This window comes from Talpa europaea (assembly GCF_964194135.1).
Source record: "Talpa europaea genome assembly, chromosome: 4".
In the NCBI taxonomy this organism is placed as follows: Eukaryota; Metazoa; Chordata; class Mammalia; order Eulipotyphla; family Talpidae; genus Talpa; species Talpa europaea.
The window spans coordinates 100,715,270-100,739,477 of record NC_140070.1 but is presented as its reverse complement, the minus strand read 5'-3'; the positions used below and the strand labels follow the sequence as shown (position 1 = coordinate 100,739,477).

The 24,208-nt window shown below is 43.1% G+C and overlaps 1 protein-coding gene across 1 annotated transcript; it reads right to left on the bottom strand.

Moving 5' to 3' along the window:
• Nucleotides 1-6,293: 6,293 nt before the first annotated feature.
• On the bottom strand, nt 6,294-22,030 carry UPK1B (uroplakin 1B; the record flags this gene model as incomplete). Its single annotated transcript, XM_084230981.1, has 7 exons — nt 6,294-6,344; nt 10,317-10,400; nt 16,538-16,717; nt 17,028-17,150; nt 17,847-17,921; nt 20,494-20,694; nt 21,962-22,030. 7 exons carry the CDS (start codon nt 22,028-22,030, stop codon nt 6,294-6,296), a joined length of 783 nt encoding a protein of 260 aa, XP_084087107.1.
• Between the last annotated feature and the right edge of the window lie 2,178 nt (nt 22,031-24,208).

Sequence of the window (24,208 nt, the reverse complement as noted above, 5' to 3'; positions counted from 1 at the left end):
TTCAGAAGAACTGAATATTTGATTGCAATAATTTTGACCCAGAGACTTCCTTTGATCGTTCACATTAAGAACTTGTTGGAGCTAATTATTCAGCTGAATTTTTCCTTTTTGTATTTTCTTAGCAGAGTTCTTGGTGATATGGAATGTAAACACAATTGTAACAAGACTGCTTTCTCAGTTGTTTTGATCATGGGGATTAAATATTGTGATGTAAATACTTGAAGGACTAAGTGTAAAAGGACTACTCAAAGGATATGTGAAGGCTGCTTGAGAAAAAAGCCAAGGGAAATAAAGTAGCTGAATGCCCCCAGAGAACCAGAATTATTCTACTCCCAGGTAGAAAGGTACGAACACACATTTCTGTGATTTATTCTGCATGATCACCTGTGAAGAGATGAAAAGAAGGTCACAGAAGAGGGGAGAAAGGTGAAGAATCAAGATGCAGTGACCTTGGAGATAAAGAGGAGACAGAGGCCCGGGTCAGACGAAGAGGCCGCTGCAGTTACGCTGGCGGCTGCTGCTCCTGCTGTGACTGGGGTGTCCCCTGCCCAGAGGTGCCTTCCAGGACCAGCCCAGCAGAGAATCTACTAGTTTTTTAAGCATTTTTGTAAAACAATTTTGTATATGTAGGGTATGGTGTCGCTGTTTACAAATCACAAAACAATAATAGTAAAAGATGAAAAAGCTTCGGGTGCTCAGTCTTGTTTCTTACTTGAGGCCTAAGATACATTCATTTCAACATTGATAACCCTAAACAGCTTAAAAACAAAACAGGTGAGACCAACCCCTTTTACTCTCTCTTTTTCTTCCTCTGCTCCTCTGCTGTGAGTGTAAGATCCTTTCCTGGCGGGTGCCTTTGCATCTCATTTCCTACATCACATCATGGTTTTCTTCTCTTCATTCTTTTGTCTGCCCCTTTGCCAGGATCAGTAATGGGCACAGCAAGGCCGAACATGGGCACACCTGATAGGTCCTGGCCTCTGGAGGACTGGGCTCCTCTGCCTAGACTTGGGAAGCCTTTGATTTGGAAGTAAGTGGGGCCATGGCACAGACTGGGGCAACAGCAGTGATTTAGGGAAGAAGCCACCAGAACTGCTGAGCTCCCTTGGGCGGGGCAGGGGTGTGGGAGGGTAGGCTAAGGAAGGCAGTGGGAGATGGATACGGGTCAGGACTAAGAGTATTGTGTTTGCACAGAGGAACAGACATGTGTAATGTAGATAGATGTGGATGTTCTTCAGGAAGTATTAAGCAGCTGTGCCCCAGGGTCTCTCCATCCATCATTGTTATATGAAACTTAAACTTTAGCATGATGAGTGCCAACCAGTAAGGGTAAGTAATATCCTTTCCAAAGGGAAGAGGGAAGAAATAGGAGGGCTTGGGGTTACTCAAGAAAGATAAGAGTCATCTCCCAAGTAAGGAAGGAAACTTTGAAAGGATATCTCTGTATCTATCTATCTGTCTCTCTGTCTTTCTAGACATGACAGGTTTACCTCAGACTGGTCTGTTTTATCTTTAATTTGGGGACAAGTAAAAGTGGTGTCTTTATTTAGCAAATACTTTTTTTTATATCCCCCACCCCCACCCCTTGATGTTCACATTCTTTTTTGCAGACTTTTTTTTTTTTTTTTGCTAGAATACAGTCCCAGTTTTCTTAATTAAAACATATATAACTGAACTGTTGTAACTGCCAACAGCCTATGCCAGGCATCCCCAAGCTGGTCTTCTTGGGGATGGAGGGTAAAGCATGAGAATGCTGTGTATAAGGAATTTGAGGATCTATATTTGGGAACTCAATTTGTCATTCAATGGAAACAAAATACAGCTACTACCATGTGGAAAGCTCCCTGTATATTTTCAGTGTTTAAAAAAGCATCTGTGATTTTTAATATGGTAGAACCCACTGTACCATGCCCATTACTGTTCTTTAGATAATTCAGGATAATGTACAAGTCACTTAGATGACTCATTATGAAATTTCTTGATGTGAAAGATAATTTTTACTGCCTTCACTTCCTCACTGTGATGCTTTTCCTGCCCTGGGGTCAGAATCCAGGGTTGGGCTCAAGGCAAGGGGCTGCCTGCCAGCTTCACTGCCACCTTCTGTTCTCGGCTGGACAGGAGAGTTAGTCCTCAGCTGTGCTGAGCCGCCCTAATTCCTGCCCTGTTTTTCATTGTCAGTTGTCACAAAGAGGCCAAGCTTTCTTTACTTTAAAGCTTGTCTACTATTATTGCTGGGGATTATTTGGGTGCAGTCTATTTGGATATCACAAATACTTACAGAGTGCACTAGTTCAAAGTTTTTACTGATTTTTTTCCCACTCATTTATGGTGCTTTAGAGTTTTCAGTGTTTTTAGACACATATTATTCAGTCTATTGACTCTTAAGCAGGGTTAATGAGGGAGTTCAGAACAGGTGCGGGGGCCTGCCAGCCTCCCCATAGCTAGTAGGTGGCGGTGTGAGAGCAAACTCATAGTGGGCTTCTCTCATTCTTTGAAATAGTTTTCCTGAATCTATATAGCCCTGCCCTATCTCCTAGGCAAGTTTGGTGTCTTCTGGATCCTGAAAACTATGTTCCATTCTCATTTGGCCTCCCTAAACTTTTTTCCAGATTTCCTCCCTGGTTTTTTGGCCCTTAACCCCATCACTTCTACTCAAGCTCCTATTGGACATATTTCCTGGAGGCCCATCATGCTCTGTGACTCTTTCTTGGGAAAGATGACAGACATTTCTTATCAGACTTAAAACAGACACTTGCCCCACATTTTATACATATATACACTCCCTATCAAAATCCATTAACATAATTCAGTCTTTCCTATAGGAGGTGGTAAGCAACCAGATGAAGCAGAAAAGAAAAACTAGAGGAAATACCAGATACAGAAAGAAAAAGGAAATTGTTCAGTCAATAGAAATGAGAAACCAGCAGTTTCCAGTTTCTCAACCACAGCCACACTCAAAATAGACACTGTCAAATCAGATTAGTGGGTTGGGGTTGGGGAGTGAAAGGACCTAAGACTGTCAAATTCACCTGACTATTTTTATTCTTTCATTTATGGGTAGCCAGAAGGTACCTGCCCTGCTGCTTTGGATAGTAGTCTATTTATTCCAGCTCGTGTAGAAAGAAAAGATTACAGGGTTGACAGATAGGAACTGAGTGGACTTTCTAATGCTTAGTGTAGACAGCCACCCAGGTGAGCATGGAACCTGAGTGGCAATCTGGGAAGGAAACAACCAAGGGAGCGTGATGACCCCATCCACTGTCGCAATCAAGTAAAACTCTGAGTCAACCTGTCATATTTTTGGTTTAGATAGTAATTGTTCTTTACTACCTGATAAGCATGCTGAATGACTGTTGAGGAAGTGGGAAGTTTCGTAAGACAGTAGACCCGTCCAGCAATCCAGCAGTTCCCCAGAACCCAGCTGTCCTACTCTCCTTCCCCTTCCTGGGGTGGTGGGGCTGGAGATGGCTTTGATGGAACTGGGTCTAGAATTTTCCCTGAACAGCGACTTGTGTCTCACTGTGAACCCCACTTTTAGTTCCTGGAACTAGAAGGAAGAGGGGATGGCTGGGCTCCCTGGGAAGGTAGAGGGGTCAGAAACAGGACTGGTCTTGGCAGAAACCACTTTGAGGTTAAATGAACAGTCCCTGGCTACTAGCGCAGGAATCCTGAATGGTTGGACTCTGCAGGGGAATCCTCAGGTCTGGGTTTGCCTCAGCTGAAAGGTATGTCTTCTTCAAGTATTGAAAGCCTGGACATAGTGGGCACTGAACTTCAGGGTGCTGTTTGGTTTTGGAGGATTAGAGTCTTTCCACATCTATAGTGGGATGTGCATGTTTTATGAAGGATGAGTCTGAGACTCAAGGTAGAAAAATAGCTGGAGAGGTGGCAGGGACAGTGGCTAACTGAAGGCCTGTTCTAGTCACTTGGTAGAGAGGGCAGATGGCAAGATTTAAGAAGCAGCAGGTTGCTATCTTGCCCCATCATAACTCTTTTCTGTTCCCATTGCCGCATTGGGGTCCACCAACTAAGATGAATTTTAGTTATAGGAAAATCTGCAGAGAAAATTTAAAGTGGGGCCTAGTTGTCACTCACCCTTTAGTATGAATTAGATTGAAAAAAGGCTTTCCATCAACCTAGCTGAGAGTAAATCACAAGGATAAAGATTTATACTAAAGAAGATTTTGGAGCATGAAGTCCTGGAGAAGAAGGCAAGAGTGGATAGGAAGGGCCTCCCCGGTGGCGCAGCGGTTGAGCACTGGGTTGCGAAACTGCGCGCGGCCTCTGCGGCGCCGGTTCGATCCCCGGCTGCTCCCCGGCCACCAGAGGAGGGTCCCACATGGCGTGCAGACCTCTCCTGCCGCCCGCTGCTCCCCTCAGCAGTGTACTTCGGTCCTTCTGCCTGCTCTGCTCCCCGCTCTGGCTCTGGTGAATTCTCTCACCCTCCCTCCCGCACTTCTGACTGTACCCAGTGCATGTATAAACAAAACAAACAAATCAGCAAAACAAATAAATAAAGCATGCCTCTATTTAAAAAAAAAAAAAAAAAAGAGTGGATAGGAAGCAGGATTTGCTCAGCTGGAGAGTGAAGGCACTGGATAACCTAGTTAGAAGTAGAAGAGAAAGGACTGAGAACACAGGAGATTATGAAAACAACGATGGGAGGGTGGCATTTCAAAGTCTGCCCAGAGTAAAGGGCACTCCTTCTTCCTCTTCCTCTCCGAACAGATCACAGAGAACCTTCTCAGCCAAGGGCAGCTGCCACTTATCTTGACCACCACAAGCCCTGTCCTGGAGAGAGAAAATGAAGCAGGGCAGGACAAGTTGATTGAGTGCCTATGACCCAGTCTCCTAGGATTCAAGGATGAGAATTGCTACCCCCAGTCTCCTCAGCTTTACCCCAGTACATGAGAGAGGAGTGCCACTCCCCACCCCTACACACACACCCTCCCCAACCCCACTGCTACTCCCTTGTCCCTCCACTGTCCACTGCCCAGGGCTCGGTCTAACTCCCTGGAACATGGTCAGGGTGTGAGATGGGTGGTAGGACCCTGAAATGACAGTTATATTTTCTTCATAGGGGACAGAGTTTGACAGTTGGAGATGGAGATGCTTCCATTGTTTCTAAGTATAGGAGAGAAAGGATTTGAAGAACAGCATCTCCACCACCACTTCTGAGCTAAGTGTAATGGAGTGAAAACTAAAAGTACACAGAAGTTCTAACCATTTAACTGTACAGCAGGGTTACCGGCATTGGCCGGAAACCACCCACTATTGCCTCTCCCGTCTCCTAAATTTGAATTCTCAGGAGCCTGAGAATGCTCTTTGTTGGAAAACTCATTTGGTTAGACTCAGATGATCAATTATGACACTGGAAAAAATAAAAGAAAGTAAACATATTTAAAATTTGCCTTTATTTATAATACTAGTTAAACAAATGTTGAGTTATAACAATCTCTTTCAGGACCACAAATAGAAACAGTTTAGAAAAGAAATATTTTGACAGTAGAAAAAAGTCACCATAAATGATCCACCTACCGGCTGGCTGGTTTCTCCCCTGTTTAAAAGGTATTTCAAGTTGAGACTGGTAAATATGTAACAGGCTCCTACTTGTTCCCCCCCAAAACACATATTTTTTAATTCATGGGAAATTACTAAACACATATTACTAAACACATGGGAGAATTACTAAACTACAGCATCTGAGAGGAAATTTCATCCATTGTTAACTCAAGATGAGCATTGTTCTGCAGAATAAAAGCATCCCAAGGTGGCATTGAGAGATCACCATCCCGTCTCCTTAGGTAGGAGCCACCATAGAACAAAAGGCAAAAGACGTATTTCAGCAACCCTTTCCTTAGTTCTCTTACCCAGACACTGTTAAGCTGCATGCGTCTTTGAAGGCTTCTTTTAGAAAGTATTAAGAAAGAAAGGCACATTTGTTATCCAAATACAGACTTGACTTTCTGTAATAACACAGGTTCCTTTGAATGTCATTAAATCCCGAAATTAAATGTAAGCAGAGATGGGAACTGTTATTTTCTACTTTCTAAACTCTCCCTGTCTCTTCAGTCATGAAAGTGTTGCAGAGTCCTGGTCCAGAGTGAAAACATGAGTGGTGAAACTGCCGGGAGCCCAGGAGTTGAAAGAAACGCCACACCACCTCACTTGGCAATTTGCGTAAGAACGAACACGTTTCCGGGTGGCACGGATGTGGAATAAAAAGAGAGAGCACTTCCAGCACCAGCCCCTGAGTCACTGGGGGAAGGCGCTTGGGCGGTGACACTGTACTCTTAATACTCAATTCTGCTCCAGTAGAACATGGCACCCAGAAGAACCCAAAACTAGAATGCAAAGAGAAAAAAACAAAAAACAAAGGAAAAATGAACAAGGGATTGGTTTCAGAAACATCTCATACTTGGGGGAAAATGTCATCAGGTTTGTTGAGGCTTTAGGCGTATTGGATTTTTAAGATTAATAATTTTTTGTGATGATTTAAAGAGATAATACACAACTGAGCATGATCACAATTAAGTATTGCAGGTGAGGTTGGTCAGGGTCTCCTCCCTCGGCAGGCATGCAGTGCTTTCAGAGGAAGCACAATTCTTTTGTTTTCCCCACCACCGTCCCTCTATTCCCCTGGCCCCTTCCCTCATCCCTGCCTCTTAACCTCAGGGCTCTCAGGATGTTTACTTATGTCTACTTGCTGTTGAAAGAGTCTTATATTATCCAATCGTCCGCTATGTAAAAGTCCAATATTTGTTTTTATCATTCTGATTTACTTTGCTACACACAATTCTCTCAAATTCCCTCCATTCTGTGAGAAATGATGCATAATGGCTAAATAGTTCTCCATAGTGTGGGTATACATCTTCTTGACCCAGTCATCTGTTGACGGGCATTTAGGCTGCTTCCACGTCCTAGCTATTGTTAAAAAAAAATGCTGCTGTGAAGATTGTGGAGCATATGGGGTTTTGTGTTGACGGTTTCATATTCTTTAGAAAGATGCTCAAGAGTGGGATTGCTGGGTTCTACAGTATTTCCATTTTCAGTTTTCTAAAAGGTAAATCCAGATTGCTTTCCATAATGGTTGTACCAGTTTACATTCTTACAGTGTAACAGGGTTTTCTCTGCATCCTTTTTCTCTGCATCCTCTCCAGTACAGAGGTCTGAAGGTCTTTTTCATATGTGCCATTCTCACTGGTGTGAGGTGGTATCTCCTTGTCGTTTTAATCTGCATTTAACTTGCAAGAATAATCTTGTCTTAGACAACATCAAGCCCTCCTATCACTTCCCACTTTCCTACCACAATCTGCACCCTAACTCATTGCTAAATTGCCCCTGGGGAAATTCTTCCTTCTTTCTCTCAGGGCTAATTAGCCTTTAGTGGATTCCTATTTACAGTATGTACCATTTTGGGAAAAAAATTCATGTCTAGTATTGAACCTCTCCTACTAGGGGATGCTTTCTTATCCCAGAAATGCTCATGACCTGGAATGGTTACCCCTAAAGAGAAGAGAACTCAAGCTATGTGATTCAGCTAAGTTAGAATATCTGAGTTTTGTTTGTAAATCTTCCACATACTCCCTGCATTTATAAAATAATAATATCTTCTTCACCTATCTAAGAGAAGATTGGATGAGATAATGAATAATAAAGTTTAATGTTTATTGATAATTCACTATGCATCAGTCATTGTTCTAAGTGCTATGCATGTAGTTCAATTTAATGCTTCCAAGCCCTACAAAGAGACTGAGGCTAGAAGATACGCAATCTACTTAAGGTCACTGAAGTAGTTGTGGTAAAGCTGAGATTTGAACCCAAGCAGTCAGCTTCAGTGTTGAATTTACCATTTTAGGAAAGCACCTCTGTAATCAGTAACGAGCTGGACATGCCTAGAGAGCTTTTCTTAAGCGCAATTCTAAGAAACAATGAATTTTTCATTCTGCAAGATGAGAGACTGGCTACCTACCTAGCTACCATTGTAGAGATTTCGAGTTCAAAGTACTGGATATGATACCTTGTCTGTAGCAGACCCTCAACACATTCAGTTCCCTTCCTTCCTTTGAATTTCAAGGGCATCCAGAGTCCATTTGATGTCTGTGCAAATATTAAAGGTTTCAGCTGGTCTAGAGTTCTAAGAGTCTCAAAAGACTTTAAATATTATCCCCTAGCTCTTGCAAACATGGCACGAATAGAAACTTCGCTGTTAAAATTTTCATTCTTTCAACAAGTCAGCAAGCATGTATTATGTGCTCTGCTAGGTACTGTGGATACAGGGAGCAGCTTGCAGGCTTTGACAGAGAATTCACAGTAGAGTGACTATGACAGAGGGGTACATGGGGTGTCCCAAGGAGGATGGATCCAGGAATCATAGAAGACCTGTAGGAACTGATATTCCCTTTTTTCCTACCTCACCCAGTTTCTCACTCCCAGCCCAGCATTTCTTAAAAGATGCACAAGCCCCTAAAAGACCTGTTCAGGGGTCCGTGATGTCAAGACTGTTTGCATAATAATATAAGACTTGTTTGCCCTTTTTGCTGTTTCCACTTTTTGTACTGAAGGTGCAAAAGCAGAGGTAAGTAAAACTAGAGGTATCTTAGTAAGAATCAAGGCAGAGGCACTAAACTATTAGTAGTCATACTTAAAGGCTATGAGATTGTCTTTGATGTAGTAGTGAGAATTACTAATTTTATTAAATGTTCACCTTTGAGTGAACATCAATTTTATACTCTGTATGATGAAAAGGAAGTATGTATAAAAGCAGTTTTGTTGCATATTGAAATAGGACAGTTGTCTTAAGGAAAAGTGCTGTGTGAACTAACCATTCTTCATGAAACATTATCTTCGTTTGAAAAAAAAAATGACTAATAGACAAGCTATGGCTATTTAGAGTTGGGAGTTTAGCAGACATTTTCTTGAAAATTTATAATCTGTCACTTCAAGGAAAACAACTGACAATATTTGTTGCCAATGATAAATTTGACTTTCAAACAAATGTCAGAAAACTTGCATCCATCACTATGAACTTGATAGCATCCCAATATTGGCTTAACATCTTTTCAATGTAGCAATTTCAATAAATATGAGGTTTGGGTATTGCATAAGGAAATTGGCCAATACTGGGAGTTCTGCATAATATCAACATTTCCCCAAATAGTTAATGCATGATGTTATAGAACCATAACTGGGTAAAGAAGAGTTATGCAAGTGCTTTACAAATCAATGTAATGTATTTCAGTGTCTGAAAAATTTGTTGACATCGTTTCAGATTGCATAGTGCAAATAACCTTTAAGATCACTATTTGTCAAGTTTTTTATAGTGTCAAGGAAGAATAGTCACAATAATCTTTAGGTAAGATGATTTTTTTCAACTAAATATATGTGGGGAACGGGTTTTCTTCAAATCCTTCCACTTAAGCAACATATAACAGACTGAATGAAGAAGCAAATATAAGACCCCTGTTGTCTTCTCTTATGCCAGAAATTGAAGGGATTTACAAAATTATAAAAATATGCCACTTTTCTTGCTATTTTTTTTTGTTTGTTTTGGAAAGTAGTCATCTTTTCCACAAAAATATTTTATTAATGCTAACGGGCAATTGATTCATTGTTATTTTAAATAAATTAGTATGCATTTAAATTTTTTGGTGTTAATTTCTAATAGGTTATACTATCAATAGAAAGTAGCATTTTGGAGGCCTCAATATTTTTGAGAGAGTAAAGGGGCTTTGAATCTAAAAGTTCAGGGCTACTTCCTGAATGTAATGGTTCTTAATACTGATAGCAAATTAGAATCAACTGGAAAATTAAAAAAAAAATAAAAGTGTGGGCCTTGCTATAAGATCGACTGAATCAGAAAGTCAGGTTGGGGTTCAGGAAGGCTCCACTGCCCTCTTTGGGCCCCCAAGCTCCCTCAGGAGGTATTACTGGCAGCTAGGGCTGAGGAAGACCACTCTAGCTCTTGACGCATGTGCATCAGAGAAAGTGGGCAGAAAGACAAATGGCACTGCTGGAGGCAGCTCTTTGGAAGGAGCCATCTAGAGAGATGTCAGTCTTGGACATGTCATGAGAGGGAAGGCAAGGATATCTCAGTCAACCAGGAAGATCTGGGAAGTAGGGTATACCTCTTCCTGGCAGGGGAAGTTAACATCCCCCTCCAAAGGGAGTCTACTGTCTTTGCTCCAGGGCCAGCAGGTTCTTCAGTCAAGGTTTTGTTCCCAGAGAAGCCTAGTGTGGCTGGTTTTAAGCAGGGGTATTCTCAAGGTCTCTCCTTACCATCCTCTCAGAAATAAAACATATCGAGCAGTACTCACAGTCCAGCAGAGAATGGCAAATCCAAACCAGGCAACCCCCCAGGCGTGCCGGTTCATTGGTCCGGAGATCAGTTCATAGCAGCCCTAGAGGGATGGCCAATTTCACACCCATGTGAGAAGAACCAGAAAAAGAAAAAATATGGGCAAGAAAATAGATTGTTAACTGAATCAGCCACTCCAAAATCCGACACTCTGTATAACTAAGCTATTTCCACACCCTGGGAGGCAGCCAGTTTAACATTGCTTTGCTGAGGAAATAGTCTAACAAAGGTGCTGCTATTTCAGCATAGCATTATTTTTGTGTATTGAATACATGGACAGTGTAAAGTATTTTTAAAATGTGAATTGTTTTCTAAAAGATTTTGTTGGTGATTTGCTTGAGCACAAGGTTACTTTTTGATTTGTTTATTTTTTATTTATTAAAAAAAGATTTATTTTATTTATGCATATAAGAGCTGGGGTGTAGGTCAGAGGTGCAGTGGGGATGAGAGTATACACCAGAGACAGAGCGGGGAGCAGAATAGGCCGATTGACTGAAATACACTGCTGAGGGGAGCAGTGGGCAAGACAGGAGAGGCCTGCTGTGTCATGTGGGTTAGTTTCCTGGCCAGGGATCAAACTTGTGCTGCAGTGGCTGCCAATAGCTTCACAGTGCTGAGACTTTAACCCCTGGGCCAGCAGGGAGGCCCATAATTATTTTTATTTATTTATTTATTTATTTTTAAAGATTTATTTATTTATTTATACAAGCACTGGGTACAGTCAGAAGCGCAGGAGGGTGAGAGAATTCACCAGAGCCATAGCGGGGAGCAGAGCAGGCAGAAGGACCGAAGTACACTGCTGAGGGGAGCAGCGGGTGGCAGGAGGGGTCTTCGCGCCATGTGGGACCCTCCTCCAGTGGCCGGGGAGCTGCCGGGGATCGAACCAGCGCTGCAGAGGCTGTGGACAGCTTTGCAACCGAGCGCTCAATGGCTGCGCCACTGGGGAGGCCCTCATAATTATTTTTAGATAAAATTGCTTTCAACATCTCTCTATTGGATTCTAGTGAGAGCTTAAGGAGCCACAGTGTGCTTGCAAGAGTGATTCATTTTTATTCATGGAATCATTCATTCATGCATGCCACAACCAATAAATTTTACATATGGTTCACCCTATTCTAGTCACTGTGCTGAAGTAACACATGGTGGATGACTGACCACCCAGAGTGACCTCTACTAAAGTCCTGAGAACCACAGAGAATGTGTGGGAAATGCAAAACCCAGGCTGAACCACTGAAGTCCACAGGGAATATCCTAGTAAAGAATTTGAAGTGGCTGCAGGTGGTCACTTGAGGTTCTGTCTTTCCTGACTAGTCCCTTGTTAGCCCACCCATATGCCCTGCCTTTGCTATGCCTTGATTTCTCTCCTCATTTACTCTTCTCCATTTATTTATTTATTTTTAAAGATTTATTTATTTATACAAGAACTGGGTTACAGGCCAGATGCACGGGAGGGTGAAAGGATTCACCAGAGACAGAGCAGGTAACAGAACAGGCAGACTGATGAAATACCCTGCGGAGGGGAGCAGCGGGCACGACAGGAGACTTCAGCTATGCCATGTGGGACCCTTGCCAGCTGGCTGGGATTGACCAGTGCTGCAGAGGCTGTGGACAGCTTCACAGCGCTGTGCTCAACCAGGGGAGGCCCTACTCTTCTCCATTTATATTATAGGTACTTCCATTCACTTAGATGCACAAATGGAAAACCTCAGTATTATCCTGTATTAACTGTTTTTCTGTTATCTGAAATCAAACATTGAGCAAATCCTTTTGGGCCTACTTTACAAATACAACTCAAATTCAAACTCTTACCACTTCCTGCTACCACCTTGGTCCACCATGGCCTCATTCCAGGATGATAACAATAGCCTCCTAATGGGTCCCCTGAGGCCTGATTCTACTGTATGCACCCTATTAGTCTTCATACAGTGCCACAGTGATCCTTTAAAATGTATATCAGGTCACTTTTTTCTCTGCTCAAAAAAAAAAAAATGACTTCCCACCACTTTTATGTATTTATTTAAATCTATTTTGTAATGCAGTCCCTTTTTCTTACATCATTGTTCGTTTTTTGACAGTATGGAATTTCTCCTCTCAGGTGTTGTCAACATAGTCCCACCACTTTTATTTTACTTTTTAATTTTTTAAAAATATTTTATTTTATAATTCTTACATCATTTTTCATCTTTGCACAATGTATGCTTTTTCATTTTGATTATATTCCCCATACAATTGCACCCCCCTTATTTTGACCCTAATCCTTCCTCTCCGGTCCCCCCTCCCCACCCACGTAGTGTGTCTCTGGTTTATAGTTGCTTGTTGATTTTGATTTTTTCGTTATTAAAGTTAGTCTTTTTCCTGCTGGTGGGAGTGCAAACTGGTCCAACCACTATGGAGAGCTGTGTGGAGATTCCTCAACCTACTAAAGATAGAGCTTCCATATGATCCAGCAATTCCACTCCCAGATATTTACCCAAAGGACACAGAAACATTAAGTCCCACCACTTTTTTTTTTTTTAATAGAGGCATGTTTTATTTATTTATTTATTTGTTTGTTTTTTGTTTATACAAGCACTGGGTACAGTCAGAAGCGCGGGAGGGTGAGAGAATTCACCAGAGCCAGAGTGGGGAGCAGAGCAGGCAGAAGGACCGAAGTACACTGCTGAGGGGAGCAGCGGGCGGCAGGAGAGGTCTGCGCACCTTGTGGGACCCTCCTCTGGTGGCCGGGGAGCAGCCGGGGATAGAACCGGCGCTGCAGAGGCCGCGGGCAGCTTCGCAACCCAGCATTCAACCGCTGTGCCACCGGGGAGGCCCAAGTCCCACCACTTTTAAAATGAAGCCCTGGTCCTCACACTGGCCTGTGATGCTCTGTAAAATACGGCACCACCTCTCCATGAAGCCAGCTGCCACCACCCCAGGTGTCTCACTATAAATGTAGTGAGCTTCAACACCAGGGCTGCTTAGCTGTTGAACTATGTCAAAGCCCTGTTACTAATTTTGTGTACACATTTTTCATTGTTTTTTCCTTTCTAAATTTTATAAACTTCAGTTCCTACAAAATCTAGGTCCAACTTGACTTCCACTCTTCATTCATTCTACCTTGTCATACTAATCTTTTTGATGTTCCTTCATGAAGCTAAGAATGCTCCTAATTCAGGGCCTTTCCACTTATTTGCTTTCTTTGTTCAGAGCTCTTTCCTAATCTTCTTTAAATGAGGGTCTCACTTCCTCACTTAATTCAGACCTCAGTATAAATATCTCAACTAAGCCTTTCCTGACAACCACATAGAAAAATACTCTTTCCTCCATCATTCTCCATATTCTTAACCCGCTTTATTTCTGCTCATGGCATTTATCACTACCTGGAATTTGCCATATATTTGTTTGGTAATGTTTTCTTTGTGGTCTGTCTCCAAGTACAAACTCTACTAGGGCACAGCTTTTATCTTGTTGTAGGGTAAGGTAAAAAATCAGACTTTTCTGCCCTCCCGCCATCAGGATAGATGAGGGAACCCTGTGATCCTGAATGCATGCCTAATGGCGGGCACCTGAAGTGGGTACACCTGCGCTAAGACTGTGCTTTTAAGGGTGGTGTCACGGGGACGCCAGTAGAAGCCGAAAGAAGCAGCAGCCTGAAGCAGAAGCAGAGAACACCAGAGAGCCCAGATAGTGAAGATTTGCTGGGGGCTGGGAGGACTGCCAGCCTCCCAGCCCCCCAGCACCCCTGCCTGCCACGTACCCACTGAACCCCAATAAAAGACCTGCAAAAAACCACTGAGGACTCTGACTCCTCCTTTACCTGGTCTGCTGGATCAGAAAACCTGCTCAGAGGCCCATTCCTGACTTTACACTTGTGCATTATTGAATCTCTAAATCTAGAACAATGCTTGAGCAGAAGTACACACCTAATAAACACTGATAAGCTAAATGGCACTGTAGGGTAAAGAAAATGTCAGGCTTTTCTGCCCTTCTGCCATCAGGATAGATGATGGATCCTTGTCCTGAATGCATGCCTGATGGCGGGCACCTGGAGTAGGGTGTGGGCATAGGTAGATGGGATTCACCTGGGCTAAGACTGTGCTTTTAAGGGCGGCATCAAGGGATGCCAGCAGCAGCAGCAGTAGAAGTCAAAGCAGAAGCCGAAATAGAAGCCGAGAAGCAGCAGAACGAACGCCAGAGAGCCCAGATAGAGTGAAGACTTGCTGGGGGCTGGGAGGCCTGCCAGCCTCCCAGCCCCCCAGCCAGCACCCCTGCCTGCCATATGCCTGGTGAACCCTAATAAAAAACCTGCAAAACTACTGAGGACTCTGACTCCTCCTTTACCGGGTCTGCATGGGATCAGAAAACCTGCCCTGTGCCCAGTTCCTGCCTCTACAGGCACTTCTAAGGAAGTAGTGATTATAACATAATCACTTGTGACGTGCTTGGTTCACAAACACTCATATCCATTGCCCACTTGATTCTCCCAGCAATCCTGGGAGATCATTCCTCTGTCAGTGTGTGGAATATCCTGCTTAGGTCTGGTGTCAGGCGCTGGGTTTTGCCCTCATGGAGCTCAGACAAAAGCCCTAGTTTTTTTTTTTTTTCACCTCATCTCATTTAGTGCTCTTCACAATGCTTTCTTTTTTTAATCATTTATCTTCCTTAGTTCCACTGTAATGTTCTTGAGGTATAGCGATCAGCAGAATGTATGTATGTATGTATGTATGTATGTTTGTATGTACGTATGTATAACGTGCTATGTGAATTTTGGTTGATTTCTATTTTTAACAAACTTATGATGATTTTCCTTATTCTGTTAGCATTTATTTGTGCATTGTAGCTCTAGAAAAGCACCAAAATGAATGTGAGAAAGAATCACTTACCTCCTCATTCACCTGCCACCAGGTATTTATTTGTGCCTGCTTTGTGCCAGGCATTATGTTAAGTTCAAAAGATAAATCACTGAAAAATGCATGGCCCTCAAGGAAACTCATAGGAAAGAATAGACTTGTGAACAAATAACTATAACATGATTCAAAGTGTCAAATAAAATAATAGAGGTAAGGAATATGAGGTACTGACGTGGCATATTTTGCTTAGTAGAAAAAGGTTGTTATAGGAGGATCAAAGAAATCTATCACTTAGAGGGATGGTGGGGCATGGGAATCTTGGGGACTGGGATAGAGAGAACCAGAAAAGCATATAAAAACAAAATAAAAAAAAGATTATGTCAAGGGTGAAGAATGAGTGATACTGAGAAAGTAGGAGCACAGGGTATCAGAGACAGAGACTTTCAAGATGCTGGAATTTGGTTGGGGAACAGGAAATTGAGTGGTGATGAGCTTGTATTTGTGGTGTATTCCGAAATTAGCAAGCTTGATACTTCTCGTTTATTGAACTGCACTCAACTAACTTTCCTCAAAGTGGCAGTGGACAAAAAGCAGTAGACAGCATTTCTGAGACTTACTACAAGTATATGGGTTCTCAGCAGAGATTTTGGGGGAATATTACCAATTTATTTCTAGGCTTTGAACCTAAGCTCTGGTGCCAGATGGCTGGAACTTGATTCCTGACCTTGGGCAAAGTACTTATTAACATCTCTGTCTCTGTTCCTCATCTATAAAATAAGGATCATAGTGGTACCTGCTTTGAGCACTAAATAAGTTAATGTGTTTGGCACTTGGAACAGTGTTGGGCATTTGGTAAGTGTCAATAAATGTTAGTTTTCACCATCATCATATCATCCTCATCAGTCTAGAAACAACTTTTCTACATACATCTGTATGTAAGCCATCTTCTAATACTTTATGAAGACTTTGCTCCATTACCAACTGACCAAGGAATGAGGATGTATAATTTCTGCAGTTATCTGCAGCAATTGCCAGTACTTTGGAACCAAAAAATGTTGTTTTGCAAAAATTAGCAGAACACACCTTTGTTTAATGGTTTGGAAATTTTCATTTGAACAAAGTTGGTTTGCTATTGCAATGTTTGTGTTCTGTTAATTTTATTAAAATGTAATTTTCCTCAGGTTAGCTCTAGATTAGCATTCACATTTTACTAACAGATGGAAAGAGTTAACATGAGATTTAGGAGAAAGGATGCAGAATTTTTTACTGAGAGGATATTACCCACAGTTAACAGTGATTTCCTCATGAAGAACAGGATCATCTACAGGCCTTGGGAGGAGAGAGAACTCACCTGATCGTGATAATAACCCTGCACTCCCAGTTTGCAGGCCTCCAGGCTGAGAGGTTGTTTAAGATTGTTCATTACACAACATTGGCGAGGCCAGGGATAGTCAGCATCGTTATTCCTAGCGCGGAAGGCAGATGTATATTTCTGCCAGTCTGATGGACCATGTACACCGCAGCAATTGTCCTGTCAGAGGATGAGAGAGACAGAATTGTCTTCCATGGCCCTTGCCAGTTGCGTCAAGGTAACAGCTGAGATTATATGTACAAAGCAGGTATGGAAAATGTACCATATCTTATATTTACTAAAAATCTCCAAATGACAGCTGAATCATGTATACAACTTCTGAGCCCTGCCAGTAAATAAGAGTAGATAAACTTGCCTTTGTCAGGTCTCTTTTAGAAGGAAAGCCCACGGGATGCTGACTTCACCCCCAACCACTCATGCACCCCTGAATATTGGTTTAGCTGTCACCTTCCAAGACAGCAGGCATTACCTGGAGCATGAGCCTGTCCCAGGTTTTGGTAACTCCATTGTTTTTCCATTGGTCATCATTGTTTAGAGGATGGTTGTTTTGGTATCTTTCCAGCATCTGCTTCAGGAAAAGGTTGGGTGTGAACTACAGTGGGAGGAGGAAACGCAAGAGAGAGAGTTGGCAATTAATCCCCAAGGAGGCAAAATGATTTGCTCAACCTGTTGCTGGAGACACTGAACATCATCTCCTGGAGTTAGACTGTGCTCTGTGGGCTGAAGGTTGGTTGTGAGGATGATATGGGTGGTTGAGATGCCCATGAAGGGAAAAGACCCCCATCTTCAAAAAACGTCCCAGTGAGACCAGGTTAGACAGTTATCGAAGGGTGGCTGAGGCCTGGAATGAAGAAAAAGATTGAGCAGACTGCTGAATTGAGAGGATATCTTAGATCAGTGGATTTTGGATCATTCTATTGGGAACTCAGTGGCTAGAGAGTTGTAGAGAGCAGAGGGCTTCCAGATCTGGGTTCTGGTGAGGCCAGGGATAGTCAGCAGAAGTCAGACTGCTAAGATTCAGGATTCTTCTCTTTCACTTACCAGCTATGTAACTTGGAGACGTTAGTTTACCTTTTTAAGTCTCTGTTTTTTAATCTCTAAAATGGCAATATTGATAATAACCTATTTTATAAGGTTATTGTGAGGATTAAGTAAAGTGATATATGTGCTATTACTATACATTTTTAAGTGTCTGGTACAGAGTAAGGTCAGTCGTTACAGTGTTGATCTAATAATGGTGATGATTCATATGGTTATTTGGCTCCATGCTTTTTGAGACTATACTCACAAAGTCCCGTTGTGTTGCTGCTGTGATGCAAGATGCCACTTCAAAGGCATAGACGATGAACATCAGAATGAAATACTGGAAGAGAAACACATGAAAAAATTACATTCACCTCCACAGAGAGAAGTATTGTTTTTACAAATAGTTGTTATGTTGTTCCAGCACATTCATCTAAATATCATCATCCAACCATTCACAGTTATTTAACAAACCTTCATTGATCAACTGCTTGGCTAAGACTTGGTCTCCTTTTAACCAGAGAACAAATGATCACTGAATACAGAGCTTTCTCAGTCTACTATCCTGAATTTCTGTTTTAACAGGGAAAAACAAATATAAGAGAATAAACTGGTGTATCTATATGTGTGCATGGGCGTGCATGTGTGTGTGCATATGTGTGTGTATGTGTGTTAGGTCAATGACTAGTAAGGGAGTTTCAGTCTATCAGACATAAGGTAGAGTCACATAAATTCTTTCTCACTGGGAAAGATTTTCTTTATGGTTCATTGAATATTCAGAAAAAGATGAACAGGATTGTGTTTCATAGCCATTGTCCCTCTGACAAACATAGAAGTCTTATTAGAAAGGACAGGCATCGTCTAGGACAGCCCCTCACTTGCATTTTCTGTCACACATCACCCCTCTCAGTTATATGGGTCAGGTGAGAGAAATGAGCAGCCTGTGTGTTGCTGCTACTGTGTGTTTGTGTGTTTGTGTGTGCCCATGCTGCCTCCACAGCACATTGCCCCCTTTTTTCTTAATTCTTTTTTTAAATTTTATATATTTTGACATCATTCTTCATTTTTTTACAATGTATGCTTTCTAATCTCAGTTATATTCCCCGTGAAATTACCACCACCAATGCAAATTTCTGAACAGCGATGGCCTCTGAATCTGTGCTGGGTCTGTTTGCTGGAGCTCTGTCTTTGCTTTCCTCCGCCTTACACTCAGGCTTGTGGTCCTTGGGTTCTTCTGGAGGAAGGGGCACTGTGGTGAGTGCTGGTGGGGAGCACAGGGAGACTTCTTCCCTGGGCAGGGGAGACTTTCTGAGAAAGTGGCTGCAAAGTTAACAGCAGCGGCAACTTTTAGAGTGCTCATAGCATTTCCCCCCTGTATTAGCTGCTGTCTTGCTCTTTGCCAAGACGTTTGCTGCTGGCTCCCCTTACAGAGGTTCAGGACACTCCCTTCAAGACACCCCATAAAGGGGACATGGGTGTCCTCTCCATCAGCGTCCCACACCAACCCCTGTTGGTGCTCCTGGCTGTGTCAGGCACACAGGGTTGGCCCAGACAGGGTTGTGCTTGAAGCTGGTATCCAAGGACACCTACGCCTTTCCCTGTTCCCTCAATATCTTTTCCCACCCTCCAAAACTGAGAGCTTTTGCCCTAGAACCAAGTGACACAAAGGAATCTGAGAATGTCAATGTTCTGAATTCCTTGGGTACTGGGTCAGTATTAGTTCACGGGCTAAGTAAACCAATAAACACCTTAAGTTGCTGGACTTGTTCCATAAAGGTGGAACTCAGGTCCTGCAGCTTTTGGGGTAGGGATCTATTAGGGGTGAGGAATGGGGGTGGGATCCCCTCACTGTGAGAAACTGCTGTCCTGAGCATGGGCAGAGGGTAGAGGGCTAAACCCTGACCTGAGGATTAACTCTGCTCCTTGCAACTTTACTTCCATTTGCAAAGACAGGGCATGAATCTGCTGTCTGTGGTTTAAGGCAGAAGCCTCTCCAGGGGAGCCTCTCCAGAGACCTCAGAGTTCAGGTCTCCACAGGCAGTTGGGAGCTGAAGCTGCTCTCTACAGTGGCACACATAAGTGTTTTCTAGGGTCCCCCCAAAAGCAGGGAGAGGGCCTTCCTGGTGACTCAAGGGGTTAAACACTGCACTATGAAGAAATCCACAGCCTCTGCAGAATGAGTTCGACTCTGAGCCAGCCAGGGAGAAACCAACATGGCAAGGTAGACCTCTTCTGGCTCACCCGCTGCCCCCCTCAGCAGTGTATTTCAGTCAGTCTGCCTGTTCTGTTCCCCACTCTGTCTCTGGTGAATCCTCTCACCCCCCACACCTCTGGCCTGTACCCCAGCTCTTGAATGTATAAATAAATAAGTCTTTAAAAAAAATACAAAAGCAGAGAGAGAGCATAATGTTAGAAGTGCAGGTTGTCACAGAAAAGCAGCAGCCTTGAGCTCATACTTGGCAAAAAGGTTCATGCATTCTTATACAAATTCAAGTAAAATGAAAATTCAAATGCATATTTTGTATTTTATATCTTACTATATTAGTACCTGATTGATATTAAAATTTTAATATAATTTAAATATTAAAACAATATTTTAAGCTTACTATTACGTTTTTACTCTGTCTCTCTTCTGGCCTATGAAACTCCTGCCTGTACCTTTTGGTCCAGTTGAGGAAGCACAGATCTGGAAAATACTCAACATCAGTGCCTCCAAGTGCCTCCCCTTTGGTTCTCTGAATTGGAATCTCAAACTGGCAGTAGTGGAGGGCACCACCCCCTCCTTCTTGCCCCTCACACTGGTGCTCTCTGCTCCTGTCTTCCCCACTGAAAATCAAAGCATTGTACTCAGGGAAGAAACAATCCATCAAAATTCGTCCAGGAGACAGCTGTAGAGAGCTTTAAGGTCTTACCACTAGGAGAATTTTCCTGTTGGACTTCATGATGCCCACAATGCCTAGAACAGACAGACAGAAGAGGCAGAGGCCAACAAACATGCCGATCCAGGCTGCCCCATAGATGTCATCATTGTCGGTGGCTTCCAGCAGTGGGTACAGGCTGTGCTGGTCTGATACAAAGAAGATGCACTCGGCCGTCAGGGCGATGCCACACATCTGGAGGAGAAGGAGTTCAGTCAGGGTGGTGGCCAGGGGGGTCGTGCTGGGAAAGGGAGTGGAGAAGTGGGGTGGCTAAGATAGACGAACTCCATTCTCTGCAGAACCTTTAAGCAACTGACTTAAACTCCTCATTGCCAGGAAATCAAACAGCTCCTTCCATCTAACTAATTGGTTGTGTGTCTCCTTCTCCATATCACTCTGTTATCTGGGAAAAGACCATTTCAGACGATCTATAAAGTCCTTGGGGTGTGAATCGCTCAAATGACATCTTTTGGTATGAAGGTGACCCCTCACTTCTCCCACAGCCCCATAACCCACATTCTTCTATGGTAATATTTAAATTAGCCCCGTCCTATCAATCAGAGTCACGGCATGTAAGAGCGGAAGGAAGCTCAGTGGTTATCTTTCCAGCCCTCTGTATTGTCCAGATGAGGATCTTGGCCCTGGAAGGCAATGCTTATCTAGAGCTGGAAGCAGAACTGGGCCGAGTGCCTGCGCTCTTGACCCATAGGTGCTCTCTGGCCTCACTGTCCACACAGCCTGGCCTCTGAGACACCCTCACATCCTGGCACTGGGCTCTACATGACCAGAACAAGAGACACTAACATCTCTCTCCAACAACCCGGAGTCCCACAGAACACAAACCAAGGTGAAATAGGAAGCAAAGACCAGAGCATGCTTGGGGTGGGAGTGTTTGGCACTGGCCATATGGCTCCTTTCAGATTCTTGTGCTTGAAGATCGGGAGGAAAATATCTGTTTCTTTAAACCATGGTCTTTAGACACATAGCGTAGTCATATATGGTTACACAATTAAATGCCAGCTAGTATATTTTCCTAATACATTTCTTAAAATAAAGAAAAACTGTTGGGAGCCAGTAATTACATTGTTGTTATTTTTTCTCATACTCTCACTTTTGATTAATCTAAAAAAAAAAAATCACAAGCTTCCCTGGTGGCACAAGGGGTTAAGCACAGCACTGTGAAGCTATCCACAGTCACTGTGGCACAAATTTGATACCCGGCCAGCCAGGGAGCAACCCACATGGTGAAGCAGACCTCTCCTGTCTCGCCCACTGCTCCCCTCAGCAGTGTATTTCAGTCAGTCTGCCTGTTCTGTTTCCCACTCTTGTCTCTGGTGAATCCTCTCACCCCCTGCAGCTCTGGGCTATACCCCAGTTCTTGTATGCGTAAATAAACAAATCTTAAAAAAAAATAAATCACAACTCCTGGAAGAATAGAATTGAAAAAATATTCTTTACTCACACCAATAATCACATTTCCAAAAATCAGCAGGCCCTGGAAGCAACGAACAGGGGAGTCGTCTTTAGTCATCTTCAGGCTGTCCCACAGCTGAAGGCACAATCAGAACATTACATTTAATAGGAAGTAGAGACAAGAACTGCTATGAGTCTCATTCTATGACCACATAGGCTGCTGGGTACTGTCTTTTTGTGTTCCAAAACATCCAAACCGAAGTCTTGCAATCACTTAGCAAAGGAAGAAATTTTGTTACTAAACACAGGAATCACTGTAATTTTAGAAAGAAGAAAAATGAATAAATCTTGCCAGAGTCTGATCAGTAGTTTCTAGGGACTCTTGAAAGTATGGATTGCATTGACGGCATACTTCTGAGGAATGAAGTGAGGCACTGCCAGTCAACAAGGTCACACGTGAAGTGGTGACCACTGGACACCTCCTCCCATCCTTGGCCTTGGCAAACTGGGATCCAAAGGGTAAACACATGGTCAAAGTTGTCACTTACTTCCCATATAAACACCATTATTTTCTTAATATTTTGTTATCTTCACAAAATAATTGGCAAATAAAAATACCCTGACATATTAGGGGAGGGGGAGAAAAGAGGAGATAAACTTTAGTACCTTCTAAGTATGTACCCCTCTACCAGGTCCTTGATACAGACACATCTAATTTGCAGAAACTAATTGCATTTAGCTTGACAGGTGAGGAGGTCCTCATAAAGCAGACAAGGGAGCTAAAGTTTAAATGGTAAATAAGCTCCCTGGTGCCATACAACAAGTGACAGAGTCAGATTATGTTCGTCTGTGGGACTCCAGAGCCTAGATGTAGCCCTACTTCAAATTCCCTCCATCTCCCGTCAAGCCCACACTGACACCAAGAAATAATCTACAGCGTCTAGTGCCACACTCAGCAGAAAGAGGGCTGCTCTTGCCCTGAGGGTTCTCTGCACTAGGGCAATTGTTTGGGTAAATCCTTTTGGCTTTTGCACTTGAAATACCTTGAGAAAAGCTATCCACATCTCTCAGTGTTTTAGTAACTAAATAAATCAGCGAACTACTTTATGCATTTATGCACTAAATCAAAATGCATTGAATGATACAGCTTGTGTTTTGAGGTAGTCAAAGATAGGTAAAGAGAGTGCTGTGTTCTAGGATGTTATGCTTTATCGGGAAGCTAAGATACTGATATGTTTGCAAATACAGCTGGCGAGACTAAGTACCCTGAGAGTTTGAGGAGGGGACTCCTATGTTTTGCAGAATATGTATGATTTTGACAAGCAGACTAGAGGTGGCTGGTTGTGGAAGGAAGGTGGGGCAGGTAGACATTCCAGGTACATCGAAAGGCAAGGTCAGGGAAGACAAACCTAGATGAGCTTGATGCCTGGTACCTGAGAGAGAGGTACTAGGCCACAGAATTCTGGTGCGAATGTGTAGGTCAGTGTGTAACAGGTCCCTAGGAAAAGGGGAGGTTCCAGGTTCCCTGCCCCACCAAGGGAGGGTGGAGCTGAGCAGGGAGGAGGAAGAAGCTTGAGAGGAGACTGGAGAAGGAAGGAAGCAGGATGGAGAGCCAGAATGTGACCTGAAGGAGGCCCAATGAGCAGAGAGACATGTAAGGAAACTGCACTTGCTTTGTGGTCCTGGACTGGTTGAAACAAATATGGGTGAGAGACCCATGGGGAGGTTACCAGTGGCAGCTTTTATCTTGATTTTGATTTTGCTCTTTTCCTCCCAGACTTGTCTGTTTCTGACCCTTTTCTATGGTTCCCCACCAGAAGGTGCTTTCCACTTGTGGCAGGCTTTCGGGCCTTGCTTTGGGCCAATTCTGTTTGGCTAGACTTTTATCTACGAGGGGAAGGGTAACTTTGGGTGCTTAGATTTGGAAACTATATTCTTCCCTTTTGTATTGCACACTAATTGTATTAAAGTTCTTTTTTATTAAAGGTCTATATGGTTTGTCTTGATATAGTGCATTTCAGAATCTATTTAGAGCAGGTAGGTTTGGGGGTTCTGGGGTGCCCCTCTCCCTGCCCTGTAACAAATGTGACATCAGCATTTCATAACCTCTCCTTAGCCACTTGTATTTAGACTAGGTTGGTGTCCAGAGGACCCAAAACATTTGTGGCATCTCCCAAAACAGTCACAGATTTTGAGAGGCTTCCTATGGGTTACTCTGCAGACTGGCCGTGGTCTGATGGTGAGCACGCTGGACTTGGGGTCAGAACGCCAACACTCAAACCCTCTCTTGTCCCAG